Raw genomic sequence first — 19,485 nt, forward strand, 5'->3', positions numbered from 1 at the left:
TTTGCATGAAAATTGTAGTTGTGTCTCATGTTAAATGTAGACTTTGCATCTTTTACCTTGGGTTGCTTCAATCTTAAGAACAATTTAAATTTCTAGAAAGTCTATTTTTCTTTGATTTCTCTTATGTTAATGGTATACGTTTCTAATGAAAATAGTAGACGTGTCTTATGTTAAATGTAGACTTGAAAATTTTACTTTCGGTTGGTTCAATCTCAATCTCACAATTTTGATTTCTAGAAAGTCTACTTTTCTTTGATTTCGTTTATGTTAATGGTAGAGATTTGTAATAAAAACAGTAGATGTATCTTATGTTAAATGTAGAGTTGCAAATTTTACCTTGGGTTGATTCAATCTCATGAACAATTTTTATTTGTAAAAAGTCTACTTTTCTAATGAAAACAGTAGATGTGTCTTATGTTAAATGTGTCTTTCGACTTGCAACATTTTCTGTGATATTTTTCATGATAGTAGTAGATGTTTCTTATAATAGTTGTAGACAGTCTCAAGAATCATTTTGATTTCTAGAAAATCTACTTTTGTTTGATTTTGTTCATCTGAATGATAGATATTTCTAATGAAAACTGTAGATATAGAGAGTCTTAACGGAGAGTTAACGGTGTTAGTTTGCTTTAACCTGCTATAGCAAGTCAAAACTTGTTGGGTATCCATACCTTAAGGCACATAAGTGGAACCCATCATTATCATCTGTATCATTTTTTAGATCAAAGTACACATTATTCGGATACGCATCTCAAAAATGGTCCAACAAAACATATATTCCAAGAATTACATCCCATTTTTGAATACAAAGTACATCCAAATGAAAGGAAAAGGAAAGCAAGGGATTAAATATCAAAATGGCAAATTGAATGAACTTGAATTCCTCGAATGATCTCTCTAATACCCTACGGTTTGTTGGTAGCCTCAAGGCCAAGGGAAAGCATACTTGTATCCCGGACAACAAAATCAGAGCTACAACAATCTCTGCATGATGTAATAACACCTTTAGTCTCGACTCTGACACAGTGATTTAAAAAGATAGGTGCTCCTATCGAGCAACTCTTGATCAATGGAACATTGCTTCATTGGACAACATTACACCTAAATCATATCCAGAGAACATAGTTCTTTAATGCAGGCTAAAAACTACCTGCAAGAAAAGAAAAGGGACGAGTAAAAGTGTAAAACAATGGAATCGGGTTAAGTACAACAAGAAAGAAGAAAAAAAACACAAGGCTATTCATCATGTATAAATAATGTAAATGATAAAAGTTCAAATATACCTAGTGTTGCACGAAAAAATTTAAAGTTCATTTGGTTCAGATTGGCTGCCACTTTTAGATTGGTATGGTGATGATGTAGTTGATGCCTTTCGAGGTCTTCTGTACCACATAAAGGCAAACCACAGTGTCCTTAACAAACCGCCATTGGCAATGTGTGGGATTATTATTTGACCACAACATGGGTAATGTGGACCTGGCAATTTGAGCAGTGTGAAGAAAATTGCCATGACAAAATGATGCCAGGGAACTTCTGCATCCTGACAATGAGAAAAAGATATATAAGCTAAACTGCGAACAACCTTCCCCATATAAGAATTATTCCAACAGAAGGAAATCGGAAAAATGCAAGACATATGAAAAACTAATGAGAACTGTACTGAAAGTATGCTTTACTCTTGCAGTAGGAAATGCAAAAGCATATACAAACTTCAAAATTGGCAAACAAACACAAAAACGACAAAACAAGACACATGATGAATCAACAAAAAGCTTTGTGTAATCACCAGTCAACTTTAATAGCAATCTTACTAATATTTATAAATAGACAAGAACCAGATTACAAAACAACCCACCCAAAACTTTGGTGAAATCTATCTTCCATATGTAGGGAATTCCAACCGAGCAATGACAAATGGTTTAACGTACTAACATTTTAGTAAAACGATGACAGCTTTACTTTCAGAAGTGGAGAAACATCCACGGCTGCCACTTTTAAGACTTCAGCAATAGCAATTCCAATGATGACAGGAATAGGAACAAAAAACAACTTCCTTTCCTGTGCGCAGTATGACATCTCACTAAGAGAGGAAACTGCTAGCAAAGGTACACATAAGTATTTGACAACTGCTAGTATAAGTTCAAGGATGAGTTAAAAATAGTTGAGCCCTGCTCTTTTCCAAGGGAATATCTTAACTGGCTGTGGAGAACCACCCCACAACTTTCTTGCTTTAGCGATTAGGTGATCAAATTTAATCTGCCCAGGGTCATCTGACTGTCCAGCAGTCATATTCATAGCACATGAGATATTGTACTGGGAATTCTGAAGCAAATGAGAAGGCTTAGCACTCCGACCAAAGGCATGTACTTCACTAAACTGTGCCAAAGCCTTGTACAACAGAAAGAAACTTGTTATAAGCGAATGAAACTAAAAAAAGAAGAAAGTAAAACATACTCCGATCTTAACTGCATTTAACACAAGCAAGATTACAACTAGCTATGACCTGTTGGCAAAGCTGCTGACTAGCAAATTTTATTTCTCAAGTCAAAAACTGCGAATTCAGTAATTATATATGATGGAGCGTTCTAAATCTATTCCCTTAGCAAAACTAAAACATGATCCATTAAATCAGAATATGATTGCTTTGAAACTAGTACAGCACTAAGACAGTAAAGCATGCTGTAATCAAACTTCTAATGCTTCTAAGAACCAAAATTGAAGGCAATTCATTTCCCGTTTTGCCCACTGAACTTAGATCAGCTTTGCCGGCCTCAACCAAATTACTAATTGTTAAACATTTCTGACAAAGTTTGGACGACAAAACAAAACTCAGTATTGTCATTATTCACAAAAAAATAATCAACCATAGTTACATGTATTTGAAAGAGTTCAAGGAGTTATATTGAATTTCTTTCAGTTAAATGCAAAGGGCAACCTCACAGAAGTTTTTGCATCATTTGGAATCATGGACCTTGATCCAAGAGTTCCACTTTACCCAATAATAAACCAACTATTACAAGCTTTCAGAAACAAAAGATCTATTACTAACCCAACAAACAAAACTGATGCTCTTCTATGTTCGATGCACTATCAAGAGTTATTAAATACTAACTACTAATATTATGTGTTTTTTTCTTTTTCTTGAGTCCAACAAACAGAGGCAATCCTAAATTCAAGAAAGTGAACCCAACATGCACCATTATCAGTCAAATTCTCATACCCATTTTATCCATATATTTACCCACTTCATCCAACTTTCAAACAAGAATGAACACAATACAAGTCTTAAAACATTGAAATTCACTAACAAATCTATCAATGTCTAGAAGCATAACGGATATTCCAATACGAACTGTCTAAATTTCAAAAGAAACAGTGAACTAATGATAAATTGGAAGCTGACCGTGAACCCATGAATGGAATTGGGGGGTTTATTGTGAAGGGCCAATTTGGCGGAGACGTGGAGATGGGTCGAAGCAGAGAGCAAGTGACAAGGATACAGAGTCGTCATTGCCTCGAAAGTAAAGACCTTTTGCGGCGAAATTCAAAAGATTAGGTCACAGTTTGAGTTCAACCATGATTGATTGGAGTGTTGGATAAGAGGTTCCGAGTTTCAGAGAGTTTCAGGGCAGACGGGTCTGGCTTTCAGGAAACAGAAGGGTTTTAACTGTTTTAAACTTTAAAGGGATGGAGCCTCAATCTGCTGCCTGAACCGCACATTGTTACACTTTTTTTTCCTACGAAAACACGAAAATAATAAAAAACAAAATTACGTGCTACACCTCTTCCCGACCGATTCAAATAGAACATTGTGGACACAGAAAAGGTAAATAGTGAAACCTACAACTGAGTTCTCATTAAAATGAGCGTGATCAGCTTGACGGTCTGCGTCTCTGCAACGTTGTTGATCTCTTTGTAAACATGTCAGAAAACTATTGAGTTGCACTTACCAGTCATCTGACGAATATGCACGTTGTAAACTTTTACTGATCATGCTATATTGGCATATTATTTACTCAAAAAGAAAAAATTGGCTCGATCGCACTATGTCGATATGCTACGAGCGAGTCTGACCTGGTTGAGAGATGCAGATTAAGTTGTCATTACTTGATTTTTACACTATGATCATTCATTGTCTTGATTTTGTTGCTCATATCATTGGTGTCAAAATTGTAGGTCATTGTAATGAGATCAGATATGTGACTCGCAACACGGGTAATAGGTTTTTGTCTATTGAGAGGATAACAGATAATAGTTGGGATCTTGTTTTATGCAGTCTATCAATCAGAGAATTCAATTTTTTTCTTCATTTGTGTCTTTGTATGATATAATGTACGATTATGATGACGCGAGATTTAGATACAAACTCCAAAAGCTATTGTGTCTTTTACATAATCGTACGATTATGTACGATTATGATATTGAAGGTGTGGAGATTCCTTTGGTATTTTGGATTAGTGGCTATGAGCTTCTTTTTGTTGCCCGTGATGGGCATGCAGGTATCTCTGCATCCATGGTGTAGAATAACCAAATTGTATACAAGTTGTTTCGTGAATGATGCATGTCATGCATTAACTATGGCATAAAGTTATAAAATGAGTCTTAAAAATAGTAATATTAGTCCTCAAAGTTGTAATGTGAGTCTTAAAACAAATGGGAATAACAAAGCCTTTGCACACACATACATGATGTCCCAAACTCAAACCTCTCTCGCTCTAACTATATATTAAACATTAAACCAAAATGACGAATATTGGAGGGCATAGTTTGAACCCAGAATAAGAAGTTGAAATCCTTATTATCATCAAAGACAATTTTCGATCGTTAAGTTGTCCAACTAGCTAGCATGGTACTGATAGTACGTATTGATGTTAGCACTTCCAGATGATTTTGTCTTTATCACCTGTTTTCCTGACGGCACTAGGTAAAGACATGTTAAGAGTATGTTTCTTTGCTCTATACTTTGATGAGTTTGATCAAGACCGATCACTCGTATCGAATTGTAGACTACGATGCATGCTCACTTCGTAATGTTCTTTTGCTTGCGGAAGCTATGAGGCTCACTTCTCTTATATTGTAGAATTAATACTCAGACCATGCACCAGTTTAGTGGTAAAAAATCAATCATCAACTTATGATCTTCTAGCAGGTAGCTAGTGGCAATGTGGCATGGTATGCCTCTTCCTAGCTCTTGCATGTTATAGCCAACAAAGATATTCAATTTCATTATTGGTTAATTAGTATGCAATAATAAACTTGAAAATGACTTATAACTTAGCTCATGTAACCCTAGAGAAAGTAACTAATGCATTTGATAGATTGGTATATAGGGAACATCGATCAAATAACCTGAGAATATATGAAAACATCATAAGAACGACCATGGTTTCTGAGGAAGATGAGATCTGAGACTGGTTGTACTTAAGAGTGCTCTGCAGCTGCTGCAACACCACAATGGCTCTGCTTTAGGGTTTCTTAGCTCACTGTTCATAGATAGAAAAAAAATTTAGAAAATATTTTAAAAGTAATAAATGTCAGACAAAATTTATCCTCCAAGTACCAAATTTCTCAAGAAGCAAGAGCATTATAGAACCGTATTAAATCCTGCATATATATCATTGTAAATAGTAAACAAAAGAGGACATTCAGTTAACTCTCAGGGCAACATATCTGCTCTTAAGTAACATTAACAGAATCCTCTATGGTGCAACCGATCTATATATCCAGAATGGCAAACACTCATCAGAAGCAAGCTTAATCTGTAGAGCCGATAAACTTGCCTTCTTTCATGTTCACAAACCCAGGAGAAGGAGTTGGAACATAGGATGACTTAGGAGGATTCAGTTTAAACACTTTTGAACACATCTCGTCTCTGAACAATTTATACTTGGCCGCAGCAACCTTGTCTTCGGGGCATTCATACGTACCATGCAGCCTGCAGTGACAAATATGACAATACTTGAGACTAATCCTTGCCTCGTTCCCAGGACAAGAGGTACAAACCCACTTCTCTTCATTAAATGGATGACCCATGGAACAAATTATGTCATAGAAAGGGCTAAGAGGTGCACCCTGTGGGTAGAAGTCGAAGTAAGGGCAAACTTGATGGTAGTGGTCGTTATAACAGATATTACAAGGCCAGTGAGGGCAGAAAGAAAGGGGAATATCCTTAGGACACTTTTCACAAGGCAGACCGTCTGGTCCTTCAATTCCAAATTTTGGAGCACCCTTGCCTATATAGCTGGAGCTACCTCCTGTTTGTTTGCAATTCGATTGTTAGATATCTGAGGGAATAAGAATCTATATATGGTAGTCACTGCTGAATTTTCTTTTTCTTAAATACTTGTATAACTTGATGAAACATAAACCCAGTTACAGAATATGGAAAACTGTACCAAACACCAGAATATATCTACTAGAGTATGATATGTAGCCAATTCACAAACACCAGAGTCCAGAATATACAATTTGTTCAAATAACAAAACCCAGAAAGAAAATTATTTGATACAATCTTGATATTCCCAGTAAAAGATACTTGGGTAAAGAATTATACTCATTAACTTAAATTATAAGACAAAGCCTCTTCCAGATTTGGTATAAAAAAGCTTAACGCGAAACAAAATCTCCCGAAAACTAAGCAACAACAACGAATTCTTAACAAAATTCAAAAGCATACGACAAAAGAAGGAGAAGAAATTTTCATACCCGGAGAATCGCCGGTGTCGTCCCACTCGTCCGATGGTTCAGCCATAACGACCGACCTAGGGTTCGATTGGAGAAGGCCCTTTTTAATATCTGACAAGATTTCTTAGGCCCCTCTTTTATAACGATGATCACAGGTCGGGTCAAGTTTTTGAGTTTTTGTACACGCGTGTTCAAGATACGTGGCTTGTATTGCATTAAAGGTCGGAATTTTCAGTTTTCTCTTCCTGTTTTAGCTCTCTCCGTCATCTATCCAAATTTCACATTTTTTTTTTATTAGATAAACAACTAACATGCTACAACAAATCTATTGTAAGTCGAACTCACGACCTCTCATTTAGAGACTAGAGCAAACAGTATTGGGCTAAATTCCATATTTAAAAAAAAAACTTAATTTCCAAATAACTTTTTTTTTATAATTAATTGATGGTCCTTTATTATTTTCAAGAACAGTCTTATTATAGCGATGATGGCAGTGGGTCGAGTCGGGTCGGGTCAGGTATTTGAGAATTCCAGCTCCAGCCGTTGAAGTAGATGAAGACTAGTGTTGCATCTAATTGTTGAAATCTTTTCCTTCTTTTTTCTCTTTACAGTCTCCTTCTCCTTTCCTTCTTGTGTACACACCGGGGTACCCGAAAAAGCTTTGCTTCATCAAATGCAAAATGTCACGAAGACATGAATTATTTAAATACCCCATGTGCTCCCTCGTCTTACACCGAACACTGGTTTTTGTTGTCCCAATTTGGGTGACATCTCACCACTGCCTTCTTTGGTTCTTCCATTTGCAATTGTCACATTTGCCGCCTTAGACGCTTTTCTCAGCTTTCGAGTGCATTTCATTGATCTGCCTTCCGCAAGCTTCAACAAGTCCGGTGTGTCAAAGTCTCCACATGCGCTCCCTAATCGTCAACGACTTGCACCAATCCTAGTTGTCCAATGCCTCTACCAGACCCCCCGGAATGGACTTCATGAAGAGGTAAGGGTCAAATTAGTGGATTTGAAGATGCTGTATTCCTGTATATCATCATCATCTGTGTCATTTTTTAGATCAAAGTACACACATTTCCTGCAATTATTATTCCGATATGCATCTCGAAAATGGTCCAACAAAACATATATTCCAAGAATTACATCCCATTTTTGAATACAAAGTACATCCAAATGAAAGGAAAAGGAAAACAAGTAAATATCAAAATGGCAAATTGAATGAACTTGAATTCCTCGAATGATCTCTCTAATACCCTACGGTTTGTTGGTAGCCTCAAGGCCAAGGGTCAAGGGATGTATCCCGGACGACAAAATCAGAGCTACAACAATCTCTGCATGATGCAATAACACCTTTAGTCTTGACTCTTTGACACAGTGATTTAAAAGGATAGATGCTGCTATCGAGTAACTTGATCAATGGAACATTGCTTCATTGGACCTAAATCATATCCAGAGAGCATGGTTCTTTACTGCAGGCCAAAAACTACCTGCAAGAAAAGAAAAAGGATGAGTAAAAGTGTAAAACAATGAAATGGGGTTAAGTACAACAAGAAAGAAAAAAAAACACACAAGGATATTCATCATGTATAAACAATGTAAATGATAAAAGTTCAAATATACCTAGTGTTGCACAAAAAATTTAGAGTTCATTTGGTTCCGATTGGCTGCCACTTTTAGAATGGTGTGGTGATGCTTTTCGAGGTCTTCTGTACCGCATAAAGGCAAACCACAGTGTCCTTAACAAACCGCCATTGGCAATGTGTGGGATTATTATTCGGCCCCAATATGGGTAATATGGACCTGGCAATTTGAGCAGTGTAAAGAAAATTGCCATGACAAAAAGATGCCAGGGAACTTCTGTATCCTGACAATGAGAAAAAGACAAATAAGCTAAACTGCAAACAACCTTCCTAATATAAGAATTGTTCCAATAGAAGAAAATCGGAAAAATGCAAGACATAAGAAAAACTAATGAGAACTGTACTGAAAGTAGTGCTTTACTCTTCTAGTAGGAAATGCAGAAGCATATACAAGCTTTAAATTTGGCAAACAAACACAAACGACAAAACAAAACACGTGATGAATCAGCAAAAAGCTTTGTCTAATCACCAGTCAACTTTAAGAACATTCTTACTAATATTTCTAAATAGAGAAGAACCAGATTACTAGACAACCCACCCAAACTTTGGTGAAATCTATCTTCCATATGTAGGGAATTCCAACCGAGCAATGAAAAATTGTTTAACTCTATAACATTTTAGTAAAAGCGATAACAGCTTTACCTTCAGAAGTGGAGAAACATCCACGGCTGCCAGATTTAAGACTTCAGCAACAGCGATTCCAATGATGACAGGTATAGGAACAAAAAACAACTTCCTTTCCTGTGCGCAGTAGGACATCTCACTAAGAGAGGAAACTGCTAGCAAAGGTACACATAAGTATTTGACAACTGCTAGTACAAGGTCAAGGATGAGTTGAAAATAGTTGAGCCCTGCTCTTTTCCAAGGGAATATCTTGACTGGCTGTGGAGAACTATCCCACAACTTTCTTGCTTTAGCGATTAGGTGATCAAATTTAATCTGCCCAGGGTCATCTGACTGTCCAGCAGTCATATTCATAGCACATGAGATATTGTACTGGGAATTCTGAAGCAAATGAGAAGGCTTAGCACTCCGACCAAAGGCATGTACTTCACTAAACTGTGCCAAAGCCTTGTACAACAGAAAGAAACTTGTTATAAGCGAATGAAACTAAAAAAAGAAGAAAGTAAAACATACTCCGATCTTAACTGCATTTAACACAAGCAACATTACAAGTAGCTATGACCCTGTTGGCAAAGCTGCTGACTAGAAATTTTATTTCTCAAGTCAAAAACTGTGAATTCAGTAATTATATCATTTATATGATGGGGGTGTTCTAAATCTATTCCCTTAGCAAAACTAAAATATGATCCTTTAAATCAGAATATGATTGCTTTGAAAATAGTACAGCACTAAGACAGCAAATCATTCTGTAATCAAACTTCGAAATGCTTCTAAGAACCAAAATTGAAGGCAATTAATTTCCTTTTTTGCCCATTGAACTTAGATCAGCTTTGCCAGCCTCAACCGAGATACTAATTGTTAAACATTTCTGACAAAGTTTGGACAACAAAACAAAACTCAGTATTGTCATTATTCACAAAAACTATTCAAGCACAGTTACATGTATTTGAAAGAGTTTAAGGAGTTATATTGAATTTCTTTCGGTTAATACAAAGGGCAACCTTACAGAACTTTATGCATCATTTGGAATCGTGGACCTTGATCCAAGAGTTCCACTTTTCCCAATAATAAACCTTACGAGCTTTTCAGAAACAAAAGATCTATTACTAACCCAACAAATAAAACTGATGCTCTTCTATGTTGGATGCACCATTAAGAGTTATTAGATTCTAACTTACTAACATTATGTGTTCTTTTCTTTTTTTCCTTGAGTCCAACAAACAGAGGCAATTCTCATACCCATTCAAGAAAGTGAACCCACATGCACCATTATCAGTCAAATTCTCATACCCATCTTATCCATATATTTACCCACTTCATCCATTTACTTACCTACATGAACCAGCCATATGCAACTTTCAAACAAGAATGAACACAACACAAGTCTTAAAACAATGAAATTCACTAACAAATCTATCAATGTCTAGAAGCATGACGGTTATTCCAATACGAACTGTCTAAATTTCAAAAGAAAAAGTGAACTAATGATGAATTGGAAGCTGACCGTGAACCCATGAATGGAATTGGGGGGTTTATTGTGAAGGGCCAATTTGGCGGAGACCTGGGGATGGGTCGAAGCAGAGAGCAAGTGACAAGGATACAGAGTCGTCATTTCCTTGAAAGTCAAGACCTTTTGCCGCGAAATTCAAAAGATTAGGTCACAGTTTGAGTTCAACCATGATTGATTGGAGTGTTGGATAAGAGGTTCCGAGTTTCAGAGAGTTTCAGGGCAGACGGGTCTGGCTTTCAGGAAACAGAAGGGTTTAACTGTTTTAAAGGGATGGAGCCTCAATCTGCTGCGTGTACCGCACATTGTACACTTTTTATTTTTATTTTTATTTTTTTTCTACAATAAACGAAAACACGAAAATAATAGAAAACAAAACTACATACTACACCTCTTCACGACCGATCCAAGTGGAACATTGTGGACACAGAAAGGGTAAATAGTGAAACCAACAACTGAGTTCTCATTAAAATAAGCATGATCAGCTTAACGATCTGTGTCTCTGCAACGTAGTTGGCCTCCCTTTAGACATGTCAGAAAACTATTAAGTTGCAGTTACCAGCCATTTGACTTGACGAATATGCACATTGTAAACTTTGACTAATCATACTATACTGGCATATTATTACTCAAATAGAAAAAATCGGCTCAACCGCACTATGTTGATATGTTACGGGCGGGCTGAGAGGTGCAAATTATGTTGTCATTACTTGATTTTTATACTATGATCATTCATTGTCTTGATTTTGTTGCTCAAATCCGTGATGTCAAAATTGTAGGTCATTGTAATGAGATCAGATATGTAACTCACAACACGGGTAATGGGTTTTTGTCTATTAAGAGGATAACAAGTAACAGTTAGGATCTTGTTTTATGCGGTCCATCAATCAGAGAATTCAATTTTTTTCTTCATTTTTGTCTTGTATGATATAATGTCGATACAAACTCCAAAAGCTATACCAAACCTTTGGAAGGTGTTAAGAGTCCTTTGGTATTTTGGATTAGTGGCTATGAGCTTCTTTTTGTTGCCCGTGGGTATATCTCTGCATCCATGGTGTAGAATAACCAAATTGTATACAAGTTTTTGTTGTAAATAGTTATTATTTAGTGGGCATTCTTGTAATTAGCCAACTAGGGTTGTTATTGTAATTTCCATCATGACCTCATCTCTATATAAGAGATGGTTCCCTACTCAATAATATATACATATTCTCTCATTCTCTTGGTTGTTTCTCTCCTTTCTCAATCTATTCTTTTTGTTTTATAACACGTTATCAGCACGAATAGTTCTAATATTATCTTGTTTTCTATTGCATGTGAAGCTCTAAAAGCAAAGGACGATCTTTCAATTTGATTCATCGAATTTGCTCTACATTGACATGGAAAGCTCTGAAATCGATGATCAACCATATGAGGATCATTATCTAACCAAGCTCTTGGATTGGCTGAGTAGCTACACAAATGGCATTCTTCGTTCTACACATAAAAGATGGAGATTATCCATTCTGCAATGAGTAACGTTTTCTTATCTTAATTCCAATTTATATTTGCTAGCCTTGATTATATGATGAACAAATCACCATGAAGCATGAACCCATTGTCTTTGGTTGCATTTTGAAATCTATATACGATGCATGAAGATCTAAATTTATATTCTTAATTTATTCAGATGATAAATACGTATGTGGTATATAAATTTGTTCATGTTTTGTGATTGAAATAGAAGACATAAAAAATCTTCAGGGAGGCCAGTAGCCACCGAAATAAGCCCAATCGCATGCTTAGTAGTGCATACCAAAAGGCGCATGGATGAACGAACTTCAGATCCACTATCATTCTCTGACATTCGAACACAAGAGCGTAAATGCATTCTGGAAGTAATGCATGTAACCGGTAATGTAGGACCATTAATTTTGTCATTTATATCAACGGTTACATATATGGAATATTTATGCCTGAAGCATTTAGTGATACAAATTAACATTGCTCATAATGAGGTTTGAATAAAATCCATTTAGAAATATAACATCATTTGTATAATGACGCGTAGCACTGATTATGTTACTTAATTGTGACTTAATATATACGTTTTGTCAGTTACAGATTTGAATTATGTCAAATTTAATGTCATTTAAGGGCATATAATGCCGGAAGCATTTAAGGGCATGTATAAAGACGTTATAACCGGAAGCATTTAAGGGCATGTAATGCCGGAAGCATTTACCAAGTTATAACCCATATGTTATGGTACAAGCATTATGGGTCAAATTATTGTGCAAATTACGATAGACGATATGAGTTTAATTTTCGGTTATACCAATTTAAATTATGTCATTATAATCCATTATGCTAAAAGCATGAGTTTTGATTTTTAATTATGCGATTATTACATAAACGTTATGCCAGAAGCATTTATCCAATTTAATACCTATGTGTAATATTAGAAGCATTAATGAGATTTGTACTTATTGTCTTTGGTACATACTTAACCGCTGTATAAATGATATTTATTTAGTACTTTATGTCATATATTAAATGTCGGTTAATTACCAAATTCAAATTTCGTCAGTTTTATTTAATCAATTCTCTATTATGTTATCATTTATATGAATTGTTATGGGGATGTAATGACGCATTTTGCCGTAAGCAATTAATGATGCAAATGAATTTATTTTGCACGTAACCGCTACGGTGTTGACATTTATTGGTTCAGTAAATACCAATTTTATTGCATATACATTATGTCAATGAAAATTAAATTGTTTCCGTTATAATTTAATTTATTTCGGTTTCATATAATTACTTTCACATTAAGTTTGTCTGTTATGATTTAATAACATATATTGCACCGGTTTATGTTACATTGGTGAATATTAATGATGTTAAGTCAGAAGCTTAAATCAAGCATGAATATAAATGAAATTGAGCCAGAAGCTCGACGTAAGCTGCAAAGCTAGAACATAAGCTCGTCATGTGTCGCCTTGAGTCTATGACAATGATTATAACTCTTCTCAAACTAGGCTCACCCAGTTGGATGCGATGTCTAGGCAAATACTTTTGAGGATGTGTACTTAAGTGAGCCTCGCTCCACCACCTCATCATGGCTTACCTGGTCGTATACAATTGGAGTTACCGAAAGGGTTGATTAATAACATTGTATTTCTTGGTAGACCATTCTTAGCCCAGTAGGCCTACTCTCCCTCTATAGTACGGGACCTAAAAGCCTAGCATACCTCTCAGATTGTGCCCCATAGGCTTGTAAAGTATGTAGAGGCTAGGTTTATTTATTTCACTTTAATTTCAGTCAATTCCTTTGGTCCAGCAGAATCAAACAAAAGGAAAATAATCTAATGACACTGGATTTTCGTACCTAGTCATTATGTATGTCTATAGGACTCTCCAAATATTTTCTCATAATGGCTATTGTTAATATATTCATCATATTTAATGTGTAGTTAATTGCCAGAAGCATTTACACATAGCTACGTGACATATTCACTATGCTAAATTAGTAGCGTGGAATTATATCATCAATTGTTACATGATTATAACTTGAAAATACATGTACCTAATGAACTAGTAGTTCAGAAATAAACCGGTAGTTCAGACATGAACCCGTAGTTCATGTATAAATCGATCTTCTAGTTTCGATAATAATCCCCTTAAGAAACTTGAAGTTTCATTCCAAATTCATCAGACATGATAAAATCGGTAACTTTATCATGTTAATTGGTAGTCTCCAGAAAAAACAATTTGAACTAGACATCTTCTTTGCATGAAGCAAAAGAATATTAAAATGGAAGGGCTTGTTGCCTTAGAATCTAAATCAAAATTGATATGAGTTATCAGTATTAAGGAATTGAGCGTTCTCGTCTGGCTGACGAGGTCAAAATACCTTTACGTTTCAGAAGAACGTTATCGAAAGGTAAGTTCATTGAATCAATGCTTAAAACATTGAAACCACCAGAAAAATTGTCTAATATCTTTACATAACCTTCGAATGTGCGGCCAAAAGCGTACATTGACTATATTCAAATTTATTAGCTAGAAGCTAAATGATTCGAGCAAATACTAGCTATAGTATTGGTGTTTGATGCACCCAGGAAAAACATATGATGCACCGTACCTTCAACTCAATTATCACACAGGCATCGCCCTCAGAATAAGGGTCTTGTCTTTAATGACACATTATATCAAGCTGCTCGTTAAGAATGTTGAATACTAGATCATCACATGCAAAGACTAGAATATACATTATCTTTTTATGCACAGAATGCAAGGAAAAATATGTGGACCTATCCAACCACCATATGGACCAGTTAAATATTAATGGTTTTGGTTGATGCATCGACAAATTAAGTGATCAGATGTCACACTATTGTCCATAAGAAAATGATGTCTTTGCTAAACTCTCACCTATGAAATAGAGGGTACACCACTCGGATTATCTCATAAAGTCTATAAGACTTGATAATGCCGGAGAGTTTACATCGAAGGTTTTCGATGATTATTGCATATCCCTTGGGTTTTGTAAAATATATCCTATGTTCAAACCTAAGATGGTCTCGCATATAGAACCTTGGTAATGCGCACCAAGCTTCTATTGTTTGCGTCGGGCTATGTAATCTTGCATGCAGCCATGTCGGTCCAGTTGAGGCCCACTGCTACCCATCTTACTTCGTGTTACAGTTGGTGACTGGGTGTGAACCTGATGTTTTTGCACTTACACGCATTTGGGTTTGCAATCTCCGTGATAATTGTGCCGCCACAACGTACAAAATCGAGTCCTCAACAAAGGATGGGCATATATGTCGATTATGAACCCTATCCATTATGTGCTCCTTAGAGCCCTTGACAAGAGATCTCTATACCGCTAGATTTGCGGTCGTCACTTTGATGAGACAATCTTCCCGCCGTTAGGGGGAGATAAGAATGTGAGCGTTCTTGATGAACGACGTGTAGAATGTCTCATCTTGATCCCCAAACCGCACATGTGAAATTGAAGTGCAAAGAATTTTACTTCTAGTGACGAGATAATATATACCTGCTGCAAACCTGCAAGGATAAATGTCCCCGTAGGACGTATCGTCCTAGTTGGACGAGGTACGGCCATGACGGCTAACCAGTCATAGTCCCTGCCCAGAAGCGAGGTAGACCATTAGGTTCGAACGATTCTTATCCCTAGAAGAGGGTAAACTTGGCACAAATGAATCTTCTTGCCATCGCAATCTCAACCAATTCAACTCACTAGATAAATCTAGATTATGGGTTTGTCCTAGAAGAGACAATGTTAGGGGACGCTCCAACATTTAAACCCACTCCCGAGAATATAAAATCTCGGTAAATTTTGTGAGATATTGAATCGGAATGAGAGTTCATCGATGATATGTTTGTATTTGCGGTGGTCACCGAATTTATAATAAGCGATGATGTCGAACCTTGCTTCGTTGACAGATCTCAACGAAGAGACGACTGGCTAAAAAGGAAAGAAACAATCCAGGTCAAATCAAATTCCTTAACTAAGAGAAAGGTGTTATGGGCTTGTTGTTCCCACACCTACCCATGTTAAACCTATATTGTTTAGATAGGTATTTGTAAGGAAGCGTAATGAGAAAAACGAGATTGTGATATAAGTCTCGTTTAGTGGCGCAAGGATTTTCTCAACGCCCTGCGATTGATTACGAGGAGACGTATTTTCCTGTAATGGACGTCATAACGTTCCACTACCTTATCAGTTTGGTAGTTTCCAAATAACTGAATAAGCAGTCTATGAATGTGGTAACAACTTATCTCTATGGGGATCTGAATATAGAGATATACATTAGTTTCCTGAAGGACTTCTGTTACCCAATGCAAATAGTTCTAGACCACAGAACATGCTCTCCATTTGCTAGAGTAGTTCACTTTAGGGGTTCAAACAATCCAGACGGAGTTGGTATAACCGTCTAAGTGAATATTTGTTTGGGGTGAGATATATGAACAAATGGACTATGCCCATGCGTGTTTTAAGGAAACAAATTCCGGGTTTGTAATTTGTGGTAATTTATATCAATGACATGAATTTGACTAATACTCTTGAAGAGATTAAAGAAACTGCAAAACACCTGAAATCGGAGTTTGAGATGAATGACTTTCGGAGACCAAATATTATTTTGTCGACCTGAAGTCATGCAAAGTGCAGATGGAATTTTGGTCCATCAATCAAATTAAATCTAGAAAATGTTAAGATACTTTAATGAGGATAAAACAAAGTATTTAATCACACCTATAGTCGTCCAAGGTCTAAAGACACCCGTATTATCATGTAGATAATAATTAAGAGATATTAAGGCCAGAAGACTCATACCTAAGTACAATAGGCGCATTATTGTACTTGGTTAAATGGCTGTGACCGGACATCTCATCTGATGTGAATTTGTTAGCTAGATATAGCTCTGCGCCAACATGCCGTCTCCGTAAATGGCATAAAAGACAATTTTTCGTTATTTTAAATGTATGATGGAAAATGACTCATTTTGTCCCTAGGCATCATGGAATGGATCAACCGCCTATGATCCTTGGAATGATGTTTGCCTTGTTAAATATGTTGACACGGGTCATGTAAACCCACACAAGACTTATTCCCAACTGGTTATGTCTTTACTATAGGGAATACAATAATCTTAGAGGTATATGAAACAAAAACCTCTTTAAATCATGCTGACAATTAAGTTATTCAAGAAGCATGATCAATGTAGTAGTTTTACCTAGTGTGTAGTTTTCAGGGGGAGTCAATATTAGGGGGAGTATCCTGAAGTATACTCTTGACCATTGTGTACTTTTTTTGTCCTTCGTCCAGGGTTATTTTGTCCCACTGGGTTTTGTTACCTGGCAAGGTTTTAATGAGGCACACATGTAATTGGTCACCTTCCTCATGGTGCATCTTGAAGATGCCTTTATTTGAAATATATGCATTTGCTCATCTTTTCCCTTCGACCCCGGGTTTGTCCCACTGGGTTTACCGGGCAAGGTTTTGGTGTAGCAACTATTATGCATCTATCTCTCATAGACTCACATCTTATGATCCAGACTAAACCGCTTCACCGAAATCAAGGGTTTTGACTATCACTGCTACTTGTGCGTTGTACTTTTTTCTCCTTCGACCAGGATTGTTTTTGTCCCATAGGATTTTTATTACCTGGCAAGGTTTTGACGAGGCAACACCGAAGCACATATTAGGGAAAGCTAATGACAGAGAATACCCAAGGGGGAGTGTTGTAAATAGTTATTATTTAGTGGGCATTCTTGTAATTAGCCAACTAGGGTTGTTATTGTAATTTACATCATGATCTCATCTCTATATAAGAGATGGTTCCCTACTCAATAATATATACATATTCTCTCATTCTCTTGGTTGTTTCTCTCCTTTCTCAATCTATTCTTTTTGTTTTACAATAGTTTTTTATTTTTTTTATTTATACGTATCCATATTGTATACAAGTTGTTTCGTGAATAATGTTGTTTCAGTCAAACAAAAGCAACACTAAGATATGGACAGTGACAGTTTATTCATAATTCGGGTCAAATGTATTATTTCTTTTTCTTCAGGATCAATCAATACTGATTACATTATTAACAGTCGACAATTATATGTATTTGAAAGGAGGACAAATGTGTCCTCTCGTTTCAAAGCTCAACAAAAAAATTGGTATCCTATCGCAAACGAATTGTTGTCTAGAAAGGTTTCTCGCCAACATAGTTACCAGGAGGATCGTAGTTGCAGATGATAAAAGTACCTCCATTGGCGCAACGAACCTTAGCACAACCAATTTTAGTTGAATTTGCCCAGACCACTTGAGTATAGTGGCCGCAAACCTGGCCGGGAGCACAAGTATTGGCGGCATGGTCATAGAATTGCTTCTCGTCGGCCCACATCTTCACCGCCTCCTCCGGTTGAACGTCATAGCTTCCCATGGCTAAGCATTCTCCGTATTGTCCATGGGAATGCACCATTTCACAAGTCTCAATTTTTGTGTTGGCATAGTTTCTAGCGTAGTCTGCGACTGTTTCGTCCCATGTAACCGGACCAACATTGTCCATTGCACGGTATTTGTTGTGTAATTCGACAAACTCAGCTGCCAATGGATCATCAGCATTGGCCGGAGAAATATGAACTGAGATTAAGACGATGGAGCAGATGGCTAGCAAAACGAGCTTGGTGAATTCCATTTTTGGTTGATGTTAGTTATGATAGAAGGATAGGAGATTGTTCATATTAATTTATAGAGACAAAGGATACAAAATGACGTGTGGAAGAAAACAAATTAATGGATGAGCTTGCACCATTCATGCGAAGAATGAGCTTAGTCGTGAAAAGTTTTACTCAAAATAGGTGATGTAAGGAAAACCAAGAACATAGTTTCCTGTTTGGTCGAATGTTAGTGGAAACAAAAATTAAGGAATCATTTAATCTTCTCCAGTGTGGCCTGGTTTCTCTCTCAGCCCCAAACTCAAATAGCTAGCTAGCATCCTTCACCTTATTTGTATTCTCTTCCTCTTTTCTCTCCAAAGTCCAAACTATGAAAGCGGGCTCAAGTTTCATGACACTGGAAAACTGATATGTGGGTAATGTGATATATAAATATATATATATATATACGTATTTTTCTCAGCTGCGAACGTCCACACCAAAACTTTGGTGCGGATTTTCATTTTTGCACCATTTTTCGATCGAATTTCCTCATCTCCACCGTCTAGTATGTAGATAATATTGTGTAGATCATCTCTGCAAAATTTCAGCCAATTTGGTAATCGTTAAGACCCTTAAACTCGAAAAACAAATGGACGGACTAAATTCTGTCCGGTTCATGTTTATACCAGAAAAACATAATTTTGAGGGCCTTAACGATCACCAATTGGCTGAAATTTTGTAGAGATGATCTACACAATATTATCTAGCTAGATACTAGACAGTGGAGATGAAGAAATTCGATCGAAAAGTGGTGCAAAAATGGAAATCCGCACCACAACCATTGGTGCGGACG

The 19,485-nt window shown here is 36.5% G+C and overlaps 4 protein-coding genes across 5 annotated transcripts; all 4 read right to left on the reverse strand.

Annotated features, from left to right (window-relative positions):
• Positions 1 to 1,303: 1,303 nt before the first annotated feature.
• Positions 1,304 to 3,602, reverse strand: LOC101312804. The gene is made up of 3 exons (XM_004292408.1): positions 3,404 to 3,602; positions 2,197 to 2,388; positions 1,304 to 1,540 (listed from the first exon to the last, which is right to left on the reverse strand). Exons 1-3 carry the CDS (start codon positions 3,509 to 3,511, stop codon positions 1,304 to 1,306), a joined length of 537 nt encoding a protein of 178 aa, XP_004292456.1. The 5' UTR covers positions 3,512 to 3,602.
• Positions 3,603 to 5,252: 1,650 nt separating this feature from the next.
• Positions 5,253 to 6,964, reverse strand: LOC101292361. Of its 2 annotated transcripts, XM_004290318.1 has the most exons (3): positions 6,707 to 6,964; positions 5,781 to 6,254; positions 5,253 to 5,483 (listed from the first exon to the last, which is right to left on the reverse strand). In XM_004290318.1, exons 1-3 carry the CDS (start codon positions 6,750 to 6,752, stop codon positions 5,476 to 5,478), a joined length of 528 nt encoding a protein of 175 aa, XP_004290366.1. In that variant the 5' UTR covers positions 6,753 to 6,964; the 3' UTR covers positions 5,253 to 5,475. The 2 variants fall into 2 exon arrangements, with proteins under 2 accessions (XP_004290366.1, XP_004290365.1); XM_004290317.1 differs by lacking the exon at positions 5,253 to 5,483 and having other exon boundaries at positions 5,587 to 6,254.
• Positions 6,965 to 7,773: 809 nt separating this feature from the next.
• LOC101313755 lies at positions 7,774 to 10,688 on the reverse strand. The gene is made up of 4 exons (XM_004290304.1): positions 10,460 to 10,688; positions 8,974 to 9,402; positions 8,312 to 8,555; positions 7,774 to 8,178 (listed from the first exon to the last, which is right to left on the reverse strand). The coding sequence occupies exons 1-3, from the start codon at positions 10,565 to 10,567 to the stop codon at positions 8,331 to 8,333; spliced, it is 762 nt and encodes a 253-aa protein (XP_004290352.1). The 5' UTR covers positions 10,568 to 10,688; the 3' UTR covers positions 7,774 to 8,178; positions 8,312 to 8,330.
• A 7,323-nt stretch (positions 10,689 to 18,011) lies between these two features.
• Positions 18,012 to 18,693, reverse strand: LOC101294126 (pathogenesis-related protein 1B-like). Its single transcript, XM_004290323.1, has one exon. It carries the CDS (start codon positions 18,668 to 18,670, stop codon positions 18,176 to 18,178), a length of 495 nt encoding a protein of 164 aa, XP_004290371.1. The 5' UTR covers positions 18,671 to 18,693; the 3' UTR covers positions 18,012 to 18,175.
• Between the last annotated feature and the right edge of the window lie 792 nt (positions 18,694 to 19,485).

Source organism: Fragaria vesca, linkage group LG2 (genome assembly GCF_000184155.1).
Source record: "Fragaria vesca subsp. vesca linkage group LG2, FraVesHawaii_1.0, whole genome shotgun sequence".
NCBI lineage: Eukaryota > Viridiplantae > Streptophyta > Magnoliopsida > Rosales > Rosaceae > Fragaria > Fragaria vesca.

Bases quoted from the DNA above. Each gene is read 5' to 3' on its own strand.
- LOC101313755 (XM_004290304.1), bottom strand. From the start codon at position 10,567: ATGACGACTCTGTATCCTTGTCACTTGCTCTCTGCTTCGACCCATCCC. The intron at 9,403-10,459 runs GTCAGCTTCCAA...CTGTTGTACAAG, and splicing joins ATTCCATTCATGGGTTCACG to GCTTTGGCACAGTTTAGTGA. The intron at 8,556-8,973 runs GTAAAGCTGTTA...TCTCATTGTCAG, and splicing joins ATGTTTCTCCACTTCTGAAG to GATACAGAAGTTCCCTGGCA.
- LOC101294126 (XM_004290323.1), bottom strand. From the start codon at position 18,670: ATGGAATTCACCAAGCTCGTTTTGCTAGCCATCTGCTCCATCGTCTTA.
- LOC101312804 (XM_004292408.1), bottom strand. From the start codon at position 3,511: ATGACGACTCTGTATCCTTGTCACTTGCTCTCTGCTTCGACCCATCTC. The intron at 2,389-3,403 runs GTCAGCTTCCAA...CTGTTGTACAAG, and splicing joins ATTCCATTCATGGGTTCACG to GCTTTGGCACAGTTTAGTGA. The intron at 1,541-2,196 runs GTTAAGATATTC...TCTCATTGTCAG, and splicing joins GGGGTGGTTCTCCACAGCCA to GATGCAGAAGTTCCCTGGCA.
- LOC101292361 (XM_004290317.1), bottom strand. From the start codon at position 6,752: ATGGCTGAACCATCGGACGAGTGGGACGACACCGGCGATTCTCCGG. The intron at 6,255-6,706 runs GTATGAAAATTT...GCAAACAAACAG, and splicing joins CGACACCGGCGATTCTCCGG to GAGGTAGCTCCAGCTATATA.